We start from the raw sequence: 18,193 nt of genomic DNA, 5'->3' as shown, positions 1-18,193 counted from the left end.
TATTTCTCACAGGACTGCAGGTGTGACGCCCTTCCTCAAGTTGTCCAGCAGGTGGCAGTAAACGCGCGATTATTAGAGAAGCGCGAGACCGCCGACGGAGCGCTCGCGCGTCACGGGTTGTCAATGTACACGGTTACAAACGAGGTATTTTTCGCTAATTATCTCTAAATGTATATTTCGGTTAGAAAGTAATTTATTTGGTTCAGACTGGATGCACTTTGAAGGAATGACTGTGCAGACGAAGTAACCAAGCTGCTAGTTACGAGTCCCAGTAATGCTATCTGTGAGCAGTCTGGCTAGCTAAGGGTGGGGGACGCGGCACTAGCTGGTGCCCAGGCGGCTCGTCTAGGCGCTTCATCGTGTTTATGTGAAACACATCTTCACCATGATGAAGGCGGCGGCCCAATGTCCACACATCCTCCTTATTCTCACAAATAACCGAGTCTGCTAGACCGCTAGCTAGCATAGTTTATAAGCAAGCTAGCTAGCTGTCTTTGCCACTGTTTACTGATTAGCTAGGTTAGCTAGCTAGCTGTGTCGCTGTCAGCTGTTTAAGTTCGCTGCTAAAGTTTGGATGGCAGCGACAAAAGAGTCGCATTTCCATTAAAAATGTGTAGTATGTTCCGTTCTTGAACCCAATAAATGTCCATTCTGTTGTATAACAGACTGTCATGTCATCCTTGTGAAATTCATGTGTTCCAGTGCTAGCCCGAACATCTTGGGAAGATGAGTCCGACGCAGTGGGACCTCCCCCCGGAGCTGTGCTGTCGACCCATGGCCTTCGTGGCGTTGACGGGCCTCGATGTGGTCTACAACGCTGTTCACAGGGCTGTGTGGGATGCCTTCTGTGCCAACAGGAGGGCAGACAGGGTGCCCATCTCCTTTAAAGTCCTTCCTGGTGACCACGAGTACCCCAAATGCAGAACCAAGGTAAGAGTTACTGGATTAAAACACGCTCGTAGAATGCCGAGCCACCAAATCTGCTATTTTGCTCATATTAAATCATATAAATATGGATACAAATGCAACATTGGCACTGGTTTGCTGCATATTGCAATATGCTTTTGAACATATTAAAACACATTTCCAAACTATTGACATGGTAAAGATTGGCTGGCAATGTTTAACCCAAATAATTTACTTTAGTTGTATCACACTAAGGCCATAATCCAGTAACATGATGCACAAAATATTCATCAAAATACAACATCTGAGCTGGGGCAGGAGATTCATAGCAAATTTAGCAGTTTATTAGACAGCTCATCTACATATTGCAGCCTTCTGTGATTTTGGTCTTTACCAAGACAAGTACTGCGCTACGAGTGGCCGAGCAGAGTGATGCCTCGTCCCCGTGTCCAGGTGTCTCTGAGGTGACTTTTACTGTTACACTACGATTTTCTGTCCTGCCAGAGGACCTCGTATGAGTGGTACATCCCCAAGGGCATCCTGAAGACGGGCTGGATGAATAAGCACCTGAACCTGGTGCCCGCGCTGGTGGTGCTCTTCTACGAGCTGGACTGGGATGACGCCCAGTGGAAGGAGAAGCAGTCGGAATGCGCCACTAAAGTGGAGATCGTCAGGTAGTGATGCCGCGAGATCCTCCAGGGTCGTGTGGTTCCTGAGTCCCACATTATCCTTAAACAAACAAGGAACAAAACAATCAGTACATAATAAAACGAAGAAGGCAGACTCCAATATCACTTTAAGAGAATAATGGGTCCCACTTTATTGTAGATGTATTGTCAATGTTGGTGCACAATTGAGACACCCTTGAGAGGAGGTCCTCTTCATCTTTAATTTTTATGTATGTTCATTAATGATTATGTAATTGCCCCACCTTCTTTGGCATGCATTGTTTGGAATCGGCAAATTATACATTATTCAATATATGCAAATTCACACCATTATGCAAGTATATCATTATATCAATCAATCAATCAAAGTTTATTTGTATAGCGCTTTTCACAACACATGTTGTCACAAAGCGCTTTACAGGATTTAAAAGGTTAACAATACTATGGGTCCAGAACCCTAATGAGCAAGCCAAGGGCGACAGTGGCGAGGAAAAACTCCCTATGGGAGAACCAAGACTCAAAAGGGAACCCATCCTCCATTGGGCGGCCCGTTAACACACAAATTACACAAAATACAGACAAATACACAAGTCACACACAAATGCAACATTGCTACCCCATTGCTATATCCCATTGGAACCTTTTTTACACTCTTTATTTTATTCAAAGATGATGTTCTCAACTCTCACCACCAGACACTTGCGAGATAAAGTTGTTTTCTGCAACATTCTGACCTTGGTAGAGACTATTAACCATACACAGAGACCTACAGCAACTAACAAAGAGGCTTTCAGCAGGTTGAAATGACCTTAACCAGTACTTCCCCGTGTCTGTTTCCCCAGCCCTGCTAAGCGAATGTTTCGGAATGTTCCGTCTTAAGGTTGCACAGTGGCTTTACTTATAAACAGATAATTAATGGGTTTTTTTTGTAATTGAATAATAATGTAAGAATCTAATGTTTATTGCACTCTGTTTTTACACAGAACAAGTCTGCAGGGAAGAAACACGAAGGTTGCAGTGGTTCTGATCCAGAAAAAGACTCCTCTCCCTCCAGGTACGGCAGCTCCTGTCCCTGCTGAGGTTCGTGCGATTTCTGAACGTGTTTGTTAACGAGGCGCGGCACTAAAGTTGTGTTTGTGAACGGGCAGGTGAGGATGTTGTGGCATCGGAGAGGGCAGCCGCTCTGTGTAACGCCTGCGATCTCTCTGGGAAGTCTCTGTTCGTCCTGCCCCATACGGATCATCTGGTGGGCTACATCATCAGGTCAGAGGTGTCGCTAGCTTGAGTGCTAAGCACGTGCGCGTGTTGTGCACAATATCTGGACCTCGCTCAGTCGTGCCTTCATTTCTTCACTCTTGCGTACCTCTGCAGGCTGGAGAACGCGTTTTACGAACACGCTCAAACGTATTACTACAACGAGATCCGGAGAGTGAAATCACACAAGGAGTTCCTCAATAAAACAACTCATCAGGTTAATACCTACCGCAGCCAGTGTGGCAGCTGCCACAGCCATTATGAGCCATAACCACTCTATCAGGTGTCCCAATGTTAATGGCAGGGTCATTGTCCTTTCTAATACAAATCCAGTGTTAATGTTGTGTTGCAGCTTCTGTTTGTGAGGCATCAGTTTAAAACCGGCTTCTTCAGTGAGCTGAAGCAGGACACACAGAATGCCCTGAAGTGCGTTTCTCCACCTGCTCACTTCTTCAGCTGAGTACAGAAAGAATAGCTACCAAAACAACCTCTTTTATGCAACTGTCTGTATCGATTTGTTGTTTGTTTTTAAATCTTTAGACACTATAGAACTGCGTATGGTCTTGTCCATGAGCTTCGAGCCCATGAAACCAACATGCTTGAGATCAAGACTTTGGCCGGGTTCATCAACTATAAAGTGAGTGGGTGTGGGTGTGTGCTTCCATGCATTAGGGCCATCTGCATTGGCCAATGCTGCACAGGAAGTGACACGGTCACATTTCCTGTGGTAAAGACCGTAGTCATTCTGAGAGGTGCGTGGCAGGCTACACACTCCTCACGCCGTTCCTCTGTCCCTTCCACAGATCTGCAGGCTGTGTTTCCAGCACAACACCCCGCTGGACGCCATCGCCCAGTTCAGGAAGCACATCGACCTTTGCAAGAAGAAGATTGGGAGTGGAGAGCTGGCCTTCGAGCACACCGCCTGGATGTCTAAGCAGTAGGGGGCGCTCTTCTGTTTCCTGAGGAAGTCTCTGTAGACGGGGGCAGTGCGGCTAGCCCAGTGCCCATACCACCAGTTAAAGCCTCTACGGCCTTATGCTTATAATGAGCTTTAATTAAGCTTCAGATGTATGCCGCTATGTTGTAAGCCTGGGGTTTGGACCTGGGGGGCTGTGTTCAGTGTGTTTGGTGCATCTCTTGAGGTGCGTTAGCTGCTGTGTAGACATGTCGCAAGAAGAACCTACAGCTCTGTAAAGGTTGTGTCAATACCGCCCAAGCTTTCCTTCCTATATTCTGGGTACTTCTCTGTACATGGCTGTGATCTTGCAACAATTTCCACTTGCCTTTCAGTATGCTAATTATGGCTAATTTGAAACTTTAGTTCACCTGATAATATTTTAATGGAGAATTCTTAATGAGTTCTGCTCCTTTATATTGTCTCTTTGTTGAGCAACTCTATATACACATACAGTTCACCCTATCACACTGCCTGCCTGTGTGTGTTTGTCTCTTTATCTGTCTCTTCTTTCTCTCTGTCTCTGTCTCTAGGTTCCAGTCGTTTGGTGATCTGTTTGATGAGGCCATCAAGCTAGGCCTCACGGCCATACAGACACAGAACCCTGGCTTCTACTACCAGCAGGCTGCCTGCTATGCACAGGAGCGCAAGCAGCAAGCCAGCCAGCTCTGTAGCCATGAGGTCCCGCCTCCTGCAGCCCACTAATGTTCTTCCAGTACCTTGGTAACCTTGCTCAGAAATGACGGTTGGCGTGTATTTTGCCTCTGTCCGCAGCCAAACGTGAGCTACCCCTCCCCGGATCCACTGGAGACGCTCAACGGCGTGCTGGACTTTTATGGGCAGAGAGCTTGGAGACAGGGCCATCAGAGTGAGTGTGCCATCAGACAGCAGAGATCTACACTCTTAAATTTGTGGGTGTGTGCAGGGTTTTCCGCACGAGTACATGCTCGGCATCAGTGTTCCATGACCTCTTGACCTGTCCTCACAGGTATTGACCCCCCTGACCCTGACAAGGAGAAACAAGGCGTCCTTGCCCTGCAGATGAAGGAGAAGAGTGTTCAGCACTCGGTGGGCATTTTCACACCTTTGCACTTGAGAAATGTGTCGGTCTGTCCACTCTAGAAGTGTGTGTGTGTGTGCGCTCGCACGTTAGAGAGGAGCATAGTGCAGAATCACAACCCTTGACACACACATCCTCTGATCTAGCAGAATTACTTTAAATTTCCTTTACTGGAATTTCTCAACAGGAGTGTTATATCTGTGTGTGTGTGTGTGGCGTGTGTCCTACAGGAGCTGATCATTGCACTACTCAGCAATGCCGTTGCACAGTTCAAGAAGTACAAGTGTCCTCGTATGAAGAGTCACCTGAGTGAGTGTGTAGTGTGTTTGTGAGAGCACCACACCCACATGGCCAGACGGAGTCCAAACGTACAGGGATTTCTAATAGGTGATGACGTGGATGAAAGTGTGAATTTTATGTTGTTAAGTGTCCTAATAATCTGGATGTGCAGTGGTCCAGATGGGAGAGGAGTACTACCACGCCAAGGACTACACCAAAGCCTTAAAGTGAGCCCCTTGTAGTCAGGAGTCTGGTCTGCCAGTTTGTAGTATCAACACGTCTTTAATGCACTTGAGCATGTGAAGTTCTTGCCAACGAACTGAACTAATCCCACTCAGAGTGCTGTGTATTTTCGATGGAGATCGTTAATTCCCCTGTGACATTTGCACAGGCTGTTGGACTACGTGATGTGTGATTATCGGACGGAGCGCTGGTGGAGTCTGCTGACGTCTATTCTGTGCACAGCGCTGAAGTGCTCCTACCTGATGGGCCATGTCAAAGACTACATCACCTACTCCATGGAGCTGATAGGAAGAGGTACTACACCCACGTCTCCACCCATGCTGCCTGCGGTCAAGTGTGTGTGTGTGTGTGTGTGTGTGTGTGTGTGTGTGTGTGTGTGTGTGTGTGTTAGAGAAAGGAGCATACATGTCCTCTGATCTAGCAGAATTACTTTACATTTCCTTTACTGGAAATACTCAACAGGAGTGATACGTGTGTGTGTGTGTGTGTGTGTGTGTGTGTGTGTGTGTGTGTGTGTGTGTACAGCTTCCACTTTGCGGGAGGATCAGAAGTCTAGGATTGAGAAGAACCTAATCAGAGTCCTCATGGTGAGTGACGTGTGGTCAGGCTGTCCTACACCGTGTAAGACGTGGTCCAGATACACACCCACCTCCACACTCTTCAGATCTCTCAGTACTGACCTAAGAGCAGAGCCCACACTAAAGCCCTGTGGAACTCTACAGATACGTCACCGGTAGTCTTTACGTTTCATACAACAAGCATTACCTTTCATTATTCCTTACATACAAAACTTGGGTTATGACATTTTATTTGTTTCAATTTTGCCTTTATAGTTTTATTCAAGTTTACCTTTTCTATTTGGATTAGGTATCTTTTATCTGTCTGTCCTGTATGTGTATTGTCTTGAACAGCCTTGATCATGAAATCGACTGTTTAAAGTTTAAAGCTTTGCATTAATAGGCTACGATACCGTGGGTGTGTGTGCTTTTAGAGAAGTGAAGATTTACAAATGGAGGTCTAGTGCTAAATGTGAGAAACAGTATAGAAAAGTCGAAGCTCATTTAGCTATTGCAGTGCACGCAGATTCATCGACACTGTGTACTGAAGCTTCTGACTTCTGAAGTCCTGGGTGTCGTTGGGAGCGTTTTGGCCGTTTGTCACTGTCCTGACAGTAGGCAGCTATGCGAGTGTGTGGCAATATGGAAAGAATATAAGCAACAAGGCGCAAGAAACGTTCAGAGGTTTCACAATCTTGATCCATTGCCTCCCAGTATAGTTTACTTTTATTGTACTACATAAAATGATTTTTTAAAAACAAATTATTGCAACGCTTTCATTGCTAAACATATTTGTTGCTGATAAACTGCTGGAGTGTTCTAGTTTGCACTGCTGTGCAGTTTTAGAATTGTGGATGCTGTAATTTCTGCAAACCACAAGGTGTCACTGTTTTAGCATTTTCTTTCCTGCACTTCTAATCCTTTCTAGCATAAATGGGACGAAGCTCTAAACACTTTATGAGAAACCGATGATGGAAAGATGATCATCAGCTGGCTGTGCTGTCCGTTTTTTGGCTTTTTGTACTATATCAACAGTACATTTCCAGGACTGCGTTTGCTGAATCTGACTGCAATCATTTGCTTACATTGTGTGTGTGTGTGTGTGTGTGTGTGTGTGTGTGTGTGTGTGTGTGCGTGCATGCGTGCATGCTCCACCAGAACGAGGCTCCGGAGGAGGAGCCAGACTGTGACACGGTCTCGGTGAAGGCAGCTCAGGGGCTGTGGGCTGATCGCCTCTCCCTCCCTGCTGGGAATGAGTTCACCATCGAGGTGCAGGACTGCGTACCATTCAGTGAGTGCTGTGTGTGTTTAATAGGTGTCTACTTTGTGTCAAACACGACTTTTGCATAAACACACTGTGGAACTCGCTTCCACCACATTTAAGATCAGCTGACTCTGTGGATACTTTTAAAAAACAGCTAAAGACTTTCCTTTTTACGCAGGCGTTTAGTTAGTGGTGGAGGTTGCAGCCGTTGACCTTGTGCACTGTATTTTATTTCTGTTTTATAGTGTGCTTTTTGTGTTTTTATTTTTTGTTATTTTATTTTCTGTTGTAAAGCACTTTGTGGCTTGTGCCTGTGAAGTGCTATATAAATAAATTTTACTTGCTTTTTTACTTACTTACACATTTTCTTGGCTAATCATATTACAATCTAATTTATGAAACTGACGGATATCCTCACACAGACATGGTCTGTGGGTGTGAATCAGTATTTACATGAAGTTTTAATATATTTCAGTATATTTTCTTATTGTCTAGCTCTACACATGCACACTCTGCCAACACACACATGTTTTGTTGGGACAAAGCATATAATGTACAAGCCTTAGAAGCTACTGGGTGTAGGTGTATCCAGTTCTAGAAGCTACTGGGTGTAGGTGTATCCAGTTCTAGAAGCTACTGGGTGTAGTTGTATACGGTTCTAGAAGCTACTGGGTGTAAAGGCATTCTAGTAGGGTACATATTGTGCCCAGTAAGGGATCTGGTGACTGGGTTAAGTGGTAGTTTGTTTCAGTGCAGCCATGCTCTGTGTGTCCCAGTCCAGTGCAAGGCCCGGTTCCTGTGTCCCAGCTTCCACGTGGACGAGCCCGTGCAGCTGCACGTGTACCTACGGGCCGACTGTCCCCACCCGGTCCGCTTCACCAAGCTGGCCGTCAGCCTCAGCAACCAGGTAAAGGCCCCCATGTTCACGTGCACACATACGCACATGCACCTCTGTGCCACAGCCTGCCAGTCAAACTCCGAATCCCCTCACATTAAGACCATGAGCTAGGTGCAGGATTCTCTGACCATGATGTTGACACTGTTGACATGAATTAATCTATTTTTATTTATTCATAGATTTAGTGGCGGTTTATTTATGCTGCCTTCACTTTATATTCATAACCAGATGATCACTCATCACCACTATACCACTTTTCATGGTGCCTGTCAACCTGAAACTTATTTCCTCATTGGTGATCTGCTGAAAACATTTCTGGTAGAAGCTTTGATGCCTCTACTAAACGTGCGTGTTTGTGCGTCTTTCAGGACTACAACCAGTATTGCTTGGTGGAGGAAGCTTGTAAGGGGAAGGAGATTCTAGAACCTTCCTCTCAGGAGAACATGTGCCTGGTTCCTGGAAAGACCCGGAAATACTGTTTCAAATTTGTGGCCAAGACTGAGGACGTTGGTCGAAAGATAGAGGTACATATAGTGGATCTGAACTGTACCAGAACTGCTCGGACCTTTCTGTGGTATTCTCTGATTAGCGCGTGTGATTTTTAGATCACCCACGTGGACCTGCTGCTGGGCGTGGAATCTGGCCGCTGCGTGTACTTGAACTGGAGGGGCGGGGGAGGGGACGCCGCGTCTACCCACGAGGCCTTGCAGGCGTCCCGCTCCTTTAAGAGGAGGACACGTCTGCTGGGGCAACAGCTCGACTGGGACACCGTCTCCATCCAAGCCAGCACCATGTGAGTTATCGCCAGAACCTATTAAAACAGCGCAGTGCTGGCATTGTCCAGCAGGTGGCAGTGAATCCTTGCCCTGCTGAGTCTCATGCAGTGTTCAGAAGCTCTACTGAAGTCATGTGACCCTGTCCTGTCCAGGGGAGCATTTTACTGGTGGTTGCGGTTCCACATAATTACGTAGGTTGGAGGAGCTGGTTTTTAGGTCTTTGTTGTTAAGTTGGTTGGTGTCATTTAGAACTGCCTCCGTACAGCTCCCACTTCCACCAAAGGAGACGGATCTTCCACATAATGAGTCCATTGTGCTGCTGTTCTCTTCTTTGTCTCTCGCAATTCCACAATGTTATTCTCTATTGGTGTTCCCTGTTAGTAGCATCTACCCACAGGTAGATTTGGCGTGTGTTTGTGAGTTTCTCACTCGGAGTGCTAACCCACTGATCTAAGGTTTGGGTCTGCGTGACTGCGTCTGTGTGTGACTGCGTCTGTGTTTGTGACACTGAGAGTGTCTCTGTTCTCTCCTCTCTCATCCTGTAGGATCATATCTCGAGTGCCCCGTATCTCTGTGCAGCTGTGTCATGAGCCACCAGCACTGACCAATGAGATGTACTGCATGACGGTCACCATCCAATCAGAGGAGGACACTGTGGCCAAAGATGTCAGTCTTACTGCAGGCCTCAAACCAGGTACACGCTCACTCAGCTAATATATACAGCACTTGGTCTTTTGCGAATATAAACATTCACGTTTATGGCGGCGGCCCTCGTGTTTGTGGTTGTTACTCCTTTAGGTCAAGATGCAAATCTCACGCAAACCACCCACGTGACTCTGGATAGCTCCGAGGTGTGTGATGACGCGCACCCCGCCCTGCTCACAGACATCTCCATCGGAGATCTAGAGCCAGGACAGAAGGTACATGCCCCAATTCCTGCTTTTAATGTCCAGAGCTTGAATACGTCAGCCACAGCACCATATAAGAATCCAGTGATGGTAGGGGGTGGAAATGAGAAGAGACAAAATGAGAAGAGCTCATCACTTACTGCAGGGAGTACACGTTTCACCAGACGTGTGTGTGTGTGTGTGTGTGTGTGTGTGTGTGTGTGTGTGTGTGCGTGTGCGCGTACATAGTCACATACATGAGTAGTAATTATTAAGGAGACTTTTTAGTAGGGGTGTATTCAACTAAGGACTTTCATAGTCGAATCTGATTCGTCAGCTTTTCCCTTTAGTCGACTAATAGTCGAATCAGGTTTATTTTTATTTTTTTTAACTAGAGCACCTTAAACGGGATCCCGTTCTCATTCAGGACTTTTTTCCTCTCCAAAGTAAAAACCTAAAACACTCAGATAAATGAATAAACACGGTAGGTTGGCTTTATTCAGCTTTTATTTATTTACTTGTTTATTTTTTATGAAACGTTAGAGAATATTAACCGTCAGTGCGCATTGCGCATATCAAACTGTCAGACAGGCACTCTGCAAAATGTCAAAAATGTTTTAAATAAAATATGCCTGCCTGAAAATATTAACAAATTGACACACAACAGCAAAAAATATAAGGAAAGGTTCAAGTAGAGTTGCAACGGTATGAGATTTTCACGGTATGATAACCGTCTCAGACAATACCGCGGTATCACGGTTATCACGGTATCACAGTTTGTTTGTATATTATTAAAAGATACACTGACCCTTAAAGAAATTACAACAAGTTTTTTTTGTTCAATTAACTATTTATTGTAGAAACCTGGAACAATTGTATACAAAATGTCTCCTTTAAATAAAAAAAAAGCTGTACACATGTTTATATAAATACTGCAAAATTTGAGAAACCTAAATCATGGATTTCAGTATAATTATTTAAGTTTAAATAATTTAATATCTGATAAACTGAGCCTGGGTCAGTGTCTGATCAACAACTGTTGTAAACGTCCGTTGTACTGCCAAGTTGGAATATAACCAGATACTGCAGAAAGAGAGGATTTATTTCTGACATGACCCTCACAATAGAGATTTCTATTTTAAGGCTTTCACACTGAGTCTGGTTTTAACATATGAAAAACAGGCACGTTAGAATTTGAAAATGAACGCATGTAAATTAATGGCGTCTTTCACATCCAGTGAAAGCAAGGACCATAAAAGCTAGGTTTATACTTTCACTAGTGACCGTAGCGCGCGACTCCGCACAGTTCTTTTGTATTACGTTAACAAATACGAGCCTCTTGTAATTCCAGGACTAAACATGAGAGAACGTGAAGACGTTGAGATTGGGCGTAAACAACCATTAAATAATGTGATGAAAAAGCGAATTATTTCGAGTATATGTATAAATATTTAACTTAATTAAGTTTAAGGTGCTGGGAAAGTGACGTACAAGTGCTTTAATTCCACCTTATAAAGATGTATGAACCCTGCAAACATGACATTGTTCATTGCGCTGAGGCGCGGCGCGCGCAAAGTTACAAAATTCAGAGGTGCACGACCTCGCGAATCGACAGCGCGTGAGACCCTCGCGCACGGGCGGAGCCACCGCGATTACGTCATTTTCGCCGCTGATTTTAGTTTAGCTTTTTTTTTGTTAAAAAAATTAAGTCTGATGCACTTTCTGCCATTCTCACCGCTGTGTGCTGAGTAGCTGAAACGGAGCGGAGTTGCGCATGCGCGGGTCAGTTTCTCCGCTGGCTTGCTTTTTACCGGTAATAAGCAAACGCACACGGTATGGTAACCGTGCATTTTAATACCGTGGTATACCGTGAAACCGGTTACCGCTGCAACCCTAGGTTCAAGTAACGGGGTTTAAAAGCAAACAACAAAAAATGTCTATAGGCCTACTTGTCGAGACGCACCGCACCGCACCGCGACGAGACGACACGACCGAAACGACAAACGGCTGAACTGCTTATTTTTTTTTATTTTTTATTTTTTTATTTTTTTTTCACCTTACGCGTTTTAAATGGTATGCCATGTTGGTTGTTGTCGTGCGAAATGAAAGATGTTGATGACATAACTTGCACTTTACATTGTTTGATTCATCTTTATCTTTTTCAAAATACTTTTGAAGTTTTTTAGTAGATGCTGACTATCGTGTAGCGTGTTCAGCTCCGCTCATTTGGATTGTGCAACAGCAGGGTGTGATTTATTAATGTGTAGTAAGGAATATGCCTATTGTTAATGCGCAGACATAATTTAAAAATAATTATTTACACAAATTAGGATGATTTTATTTGACAAAAGGCTATATATAACAAAAACAAAGACATTTCATGTAACAACTAATGCTTAGCAGCATCCTTGGGCACCTCCATGCAGTTAGAATGGTACATTCGACTATGACGTTCATAGTCGACTAGGGCGTATAGTCGACTATAGTCGAATCAGCGACTATTGCAGGTCACACCTACTTTTTAGCATCTTTATCGGTGCGACGACACTGACGCTCTGTGTTTTGTGCCCCATGCAGATGGAGAAGAAGCTGTATGTGCGCTGTGTGAGCACGGGCTCCAGGATCTTTCTCTTCCACGTCTCCTATGCCATCAACAGCAGAGTGGAGGGGAAAGCCATCGCCTGCAGATGTCACAAGGTAAGCTCCGCCTGCCCCATGTGGGCGGGGCCAGGAACCCGGCATCAGCGAACCACCCCTGGACTTTCTAACCTGTTTCTCGTGTTTAGGATGACACGGTTACTATAGAAACAGTGGTTCCATTTGACGTGGCAGTCAAGTTTGTGTCTACTAAGGTAAGGGTTGCAGTCAGCTCCGCTAGCCTGTGTGGATTTAGTGGTTTAATTATCCTATCGTAAAATTTCAGTGATTTGCATTGATGAAAAAACACAAACATTTATTAAATGCAAATAAAATTCTTATTGTTCTGAATTATTTTTTTTAGTTTTCATTCTTTTGAAGCTGATTGCTTCTCTTGTACTGTAGCTGTGATTTTATTTGGTTTAATTTTGTTGTGTTGAAATGGGGAAAATATAAAAGCAGCAACGGCCAAGCTCCTTTCACCATTTGACACACTCTCTCTCCCCTCATCCCCCCCCCCCCCCACCCCCCCCACACACACACACACACTCCCCACTCACTCTCTCCCTCTCCTGCACGTGTCCGTGCGCTGCTCAGTGTGAGCACCTGGACCGTGTGTACGTGGGGGTGCCCTTCCTCCTGATGGTGGATATCCTCAGCTCCTCCCCGTGGCCTGTGCACCTCGTGGGCAGCGAGGTGCAGCTGTCCTCCAGCATGGCGCCCGTGGACCTGCCCCACAGTCAGGTGGAGGGAGGTGAGAGACTCCCAACGCACCTCCCCCTCCCACAGTTGAGCATGCTCAGTAGCCAGCCATCCAAAATAGATGGAGCTGGCTATTTTTTGCAGAATTAGGCCACAAGATGTTCGCTAACAGGGTTCTGACGAAATCTATGTCCTTGGAGTATTGTCTGTTTTTGTCAGTTATCATGTTAAAGTTGGTCATGTTAATATGGTGCAATATTGGCTTAATGCTGTTCTTCAGATTATTATGGATATGTATATTATGGGTAAGGTCATTGTATAAAAATTGCCTTCTCTGGTGTGCATGAAGTATAATGGTTTTAGTGGAAGATGAGTTGTGCTTGTGTGTGTTCTGCTGTGTGTTTGCAGTGGTGCTGCAGACAGGCGAGTGTGGCAGTGAGTGCTTCAGCCTGAAATGCCCTCCCGCTCTGAACGGCACCAGCACGGTGGCAGCAGGCCTCTACCTCATCTCCTGGAAGAGGTGTGTTGCCCCTCGGCCTCCCCCCCCACACAGCCTTCCTGCCCCAGAGCCCTCGGCCTCCCCCCACACACAGCCTTCCTGCCCCAGAGCCCTCGGCCTCCCCCCACACACAGCCTTCCTGCCCCAGAGCCCTCGGCCTCCCCCCACACACAGCCTTCCTGCCCCAGAGCCCTCGGCCTCCCCCCACACACAGCCTTCCTGCCCCAGAGCCCTCGACCTCCCCCCACACACAGCCTTCCTGCCCCAGAGCCCTCGACCTCCCCCCACACACAGCCTTCCTGCCCCAGAGCCCTCGGCCTCCCCCCACACACAGCCTTCCTGCCCCAGAGCCCTCGACCTCCCCCCACACACAGCCTTCCTGCCCCAGAGCCCTCGGCCTCCCCCCACACACAGCCTTCCTGCCCCAGAGCCCTCGGCCTCCCCCCACACACAGCCTTCCTGCCCCAGAGCCCTCGACCTCCCCCCACACACAGCCTTCCTGCCCCAGAGCCCTCGACCTCCCCCCACACACAGCCTTCCTGCCCCAGAGCCCTCGGCCTCCCCCCACACACAGCCTTCCTGCCCCAGAGCCCTCGGCCTCCCCCCACACACAGCCTTCCTGCCCCAGAGCCCTCGACCTCCCCCCACACACAGCCTTCCTGCCCCAGAGCCCTCTCCACTGTGTCTGACCCAGGTCCCCACAGCCCAGCCGTGCGGGAGAGGGCGAGGTCAGCCTAGCGCTGCCCTACATAACTGGCTGTAGGCCAGAGAGCACACGTCTCCTGGACTGAGTTAACCGCCGGCTTTCAGTCCCTCCTATGTACCTCTGTCTGAGGAGCACATACAAGATCCTTATGGAAATGACACACACAGCAACATGTTACGGGGGGTGCGGGGGTCCTGTAAAAATGTTTAAATACAATGTTGCTTCTGTCTTTTGATAGGAAATCGGCCTGCAGTGAGACCCCGGTGGTCAAAACAACCGTGGTCCTCCCTCATGTCATGGTAGAGACTATTCCCCTCTATGTCCATGCTGGTGAGTTACATGAGTCCAACATGTAGGCGTCCTTATTTAATCCTTAAATACACTATTACTGTGTCTGTTCCAATTCTTCGGAGCCACTGAAAGAACACTCTGTCTCTGTCTCTCTCTCTCTCTCTGTCTCTCTCTCTCAACACGTCGGTGTCTTCAGAGCTGCCGTCGTTTGGTCGTGTGCGGGAGTCCCTTCCTGTGTGGTACCACCTTGAGAACCGGACAGGCATGGTCCAGGACGTGGACGTGTCTGTAGAACCCAGCGATGCCTTCATGTTCTCTGGACTCAAACAGGTTGGCTTGCACATCCTGAAGGCCACGCTTCACATGGAGACCACGGGCACTGAAGTCACAGAACCTACCCAGCTTTATGTCTGTGGCCAAAAGAAATAAATAACAGCTGACATAACAGCTGTCTGTGACTGTTTTGATACGTTATCAAACGAAGTTTAAGAACACCGACAGGGACACAGTGCCGTATCGGTACGGGGCGCCCCGTGGGTGACCCTGGACGGCGTCAGATCCTGCCCCTGACACTGTGGCAGGTCTCAGCCAGAGGAAACTTGGGATTTTGATTTTGAAACCCATTGGCAAACAAGCAGTGACAAGTCTCTGACTTATTTCTAGCTGTAATGGACTTTTTCATTCACAATAATACAGCTTGTTCTGAAAGGCCAGACTTAACTGAGACAGCAGAACTTGGTTTGATGTCCCACTCCCCAGCTACGTGATGAAGGGCTGAATCCAACATTACAACAGATTTTTGACCAAAGACTTTGAAACCACCTGCAGATTCAAACAGAAAGAATGTTGCTCTTGTAAGGAATTTTACATCTAATTCTAGAGTGCTATCAACAGTTCCTCATCAAAATTGTGTGTCTGTCTGTCTGTGTATGTGTGTGATGTATGTCTAGGTGCGTATGAGGATCTTGCCTGGGTCGGTGCAGGACATGGTCTATAATTTCTACCCCCTCATGGCTGGCTATCAGAACCTGCCTTTACTCAACATCAGCGTCCTGCGATTACCCAGCATTCCATCCCAGCTCCTGCGCCGCTTCCTCCCTACGCGCATCTTCATCAAGGTCAGCCCTCATCTTCATCAGACACACTCCGTTATGTAATGCCTCTCATGTGCACGCACCTCTCACTTCATCAGAGTCCGTGACCGGTAGGTGAGGGGGCGGTAGCTCATGCCCATTAAACGCATGGTTGGAATGTACGCCAGCCCGGACCTGTTAGCACGTCCCTCCCATGACCGCGCTGATGTAGCGGTCCTGTCCCATCAGCTGTGGTCCAGCGATTACATCGTAGATGTTCCCAGCCAACACATGAGCTATGAACCGTAACCAGTGTGCAGACTGACGGGGACTAAAAGTGGTTGAGGACCTGCGCTGTTCTGTGTTGTGGTGTTCTGAATGCCTATATGCTGCATGTATATATGCTTCTGTATGACTTACTAGCTGCTGTTTGCTGTCATTCCGGTTATTCTAATTGGATGACAACACGCCTCTCATGTCGGGGCCTCACTGTAGATGAGTGATGAGACAAAGAGCTTTTTGCCCTTTTTCCTTCACAGCCTCAGGGAAGGAATGAAGACGCCTCTATAGCCGCAGCCTGAGACAGGTGCAGACGCCACGCCCCTTCCTCCCCTGAAGCCACGCCCCTTTCTCCCCCGCACGCCTCTGCTTCTTCTCATCGCGAAGGTTAAGACCCGGACTGGGGGAACTGGTCTTGCGTTGTGAAAGACAATACCACACCCAGAGTCCTGGCATGCTCCGGATGAATCAGCCCGCCCGTAGTCGGGCTTGGAGGATTGGGTGGTGCTGGAGACTCCTCTGCCACTCGAAGGCTGTTTGGCTTGTGATGCGCTGACATTAGTGGGTGGTGCAACACTGCATTGCTCAAACAAGACTGACCTAAACTCATCTAGATTGTTGCTATGATTCTCACCAAAATCAGAATGTTATCTTTTTCTTTCTTGTTTTATTTAAATTGTGGTGCATCTGTTGCTGTTACTAATCTCGAAACTTTTAACGGTGATGTCAAGAGTCTAAAATATCACTGGTGGTAAAATAAATAATTATCGACTGTCTGAAAAATTCTGTGGAAAAGTTCTGTTTCCAATCGGGGAATAAGTTGGACAGGTCAGGGTCGCATGGGACCTTGTAGCACATCTGAGTCAGTTGTGCAGGTTGCCAGTGATGGGGAGGAGAAGGGACAAGGGAGTGGGGGAGGGGAGGAGAGAGGAGTGGGGAGAGGGGAGAGGGGAGGAGTGGGGAGAGGGGAGGAGAGGGGAGGGGAGAGGGGAGGAGTGGGGAGCTCCACACACACCTGCACACATTCTCCTTCACAACTGGAAATGAAATGTGCAATTTTTGTCAATTTGCACCGCAATCGAAATTTGTCCTCCACATTTACCCGTCTGTGCAGTTAGAACACACACACACGTACACACTAGTGATTGATTACTAGGGGGCTGTGGATCACACGTGCCCAGAGCGGTGGGCAGCCCTAGCCCGGCGCCCGGGGAGCAGGTGGGGTTAGGTGCCTTGCTCAAGGGCACCTCAGTCATGGCCTCAGTTCTGGGAATCGAACCCACGACCCTCCGGTCACAAGACCAGTTCCCTACCACAGGACCATGAAACCGGTTTACACAGTTTTGTGTGAAGTGACACACGTAGATACGCTGCTCCAAAGAACCAGTGTGCTGATCTAAAAGGTAAAAACCTGAATGATCTGATTATGCTTAATGGGAAACTACCCATAATGCAAATAAGCATATTTCCATGTGGTCATATAACCAGCATTTCATTGATGCAGGGGTCAGTGGGACAATTCATAGGACATAATGAAGCAGCGTAAGTGTTGGTGTCTGCACTCTGAGGTCTGTTGTTGAACACTCGGACGAAGGTTGTTGCGCTTTGTTCTCCTACCTTGCGCAGCGTGTTCGATGATGCAAAAGAAAACGTCACCAGTCTTATCTCTTTTGACCTTTTATTAAAGCAGGTTAAAATACAGAGATCTCTGGAGAGTACACAACCAAAGCCTAAACTACCCTACTTTGTGGTATTTGTGTCGCTTTGTGTGTAGGTCTCTCCCACACACCACTTCTGCCCCTTAGTTAAACTGAGTGTGGTTCCCTCCCTTTCTGCTCTACCATGGAATCTCCCTATGACTGCCTGTCTCTCTAAAAAACCACCTGCCTGTCATTCTGCACCAAGTGAGCCCACTCTGTTTCCTCAGTACACTTTCACTGTTTTCACACCTGTGCTCCTTTTACACATCCTGTTGTCTCTCTTGCATCTCTATGCTGCAAGATTTCTGTCATTGCTTCTCTGCACCCACCATAATATATCTGTTAATGCTTTGTTTATGTCTAAGAGATTCTTAAATGCTAATAAAATACAATTTCCTACAAGGTCATCGTTCCTCTCTGGCAGAGACTGCAGTAAACACTGCTACAGCCGTAGCCGGTTCCCATCTTCATGTGGTTTAAGTCCTCAGGAAGATACTGGAAGTTGGGTTACAATGTTCTGTACACAACATGCACACACACGTAATCCTTTCAAAGCACA

General features: G+C 47.0%; 1 protein-coding gene across 1 annotated transcript; it reads left to right on the top strand.

The window, feature by feature from the left end:
* The first annotated feature begins 21 nt into the window (after positions 1 to 21).
* On the top strand, positions 22 to 16,802 carry trappc11 (trafficking protein particle complex subunit 11). The gene is made up of 30 exons (XM_077005974.1): positions 22 to 144; positions 703 to 930; positions 1,411 to 1,580; positions 2,558 to 2,628; positions 2,723 to 2,837; positions 2,946 to 3,045; positions 3,181 to 3,254; positions 3,369 to 3,465; positions 3,632 to 3,765; positions 4,317 to 4,464; positions 4,558 to 4,651; positions 4,772 to 4,851; positions 5,074 to 5,152; positions 5,295 to 5,349; positions 5,514 to 5,659; positions 5,891 to 5,952; positions 7,081 to 7,213; positions 7,963 to 8,093; positions 8,453 to 8,608; positions 8,690 to 8,877; positions 9,406 to 9,554; positions 9,659 to 9,780; positions 12,325 to 12,444; positions 12,534 to 12,599; positions 12,982 to 13,138; positions 13,495 to 13,606; positions 14,530 to 14,621; positions 14,779 to 14,912; positions 15,533 to 15,700; positions 16,195 to 16,802. Exons 2-30 carry the CDS (start codon positions 727 to 729, stop codon positions 16,234 to 16,236), a joined length of 3,399 nt encoding a protein of 1,132 aa, XP_076862089.1. The 5' UTR covers positions 22 to 144; positions 703 to 726; the 3' UTR covers positions 16,237 to 16,802.
* Positions 16,803 to 18,193: the final 1,391 nt, after the last annotated feature.

This window comes from Brachyhypopomus gauderio, chromosome 5 (genome assembly GCF_052324685.1).
Source record: "Brachyhypopomus gauderio isolate BG-103 chromosome 5, BGAUD_0.2, whole genome shotgun sequence".
NCBI classification, from domain to species: Eukaryota; Metazoa; Chordata; class Actinopteri; order Gymnotiformes; family Hypopomidae; genus Brachyhypopomus; species Brachyhypopomus gauderio.
This window is presented reverse-complemented; position numbering and strand designations above follow the sequence as displayed.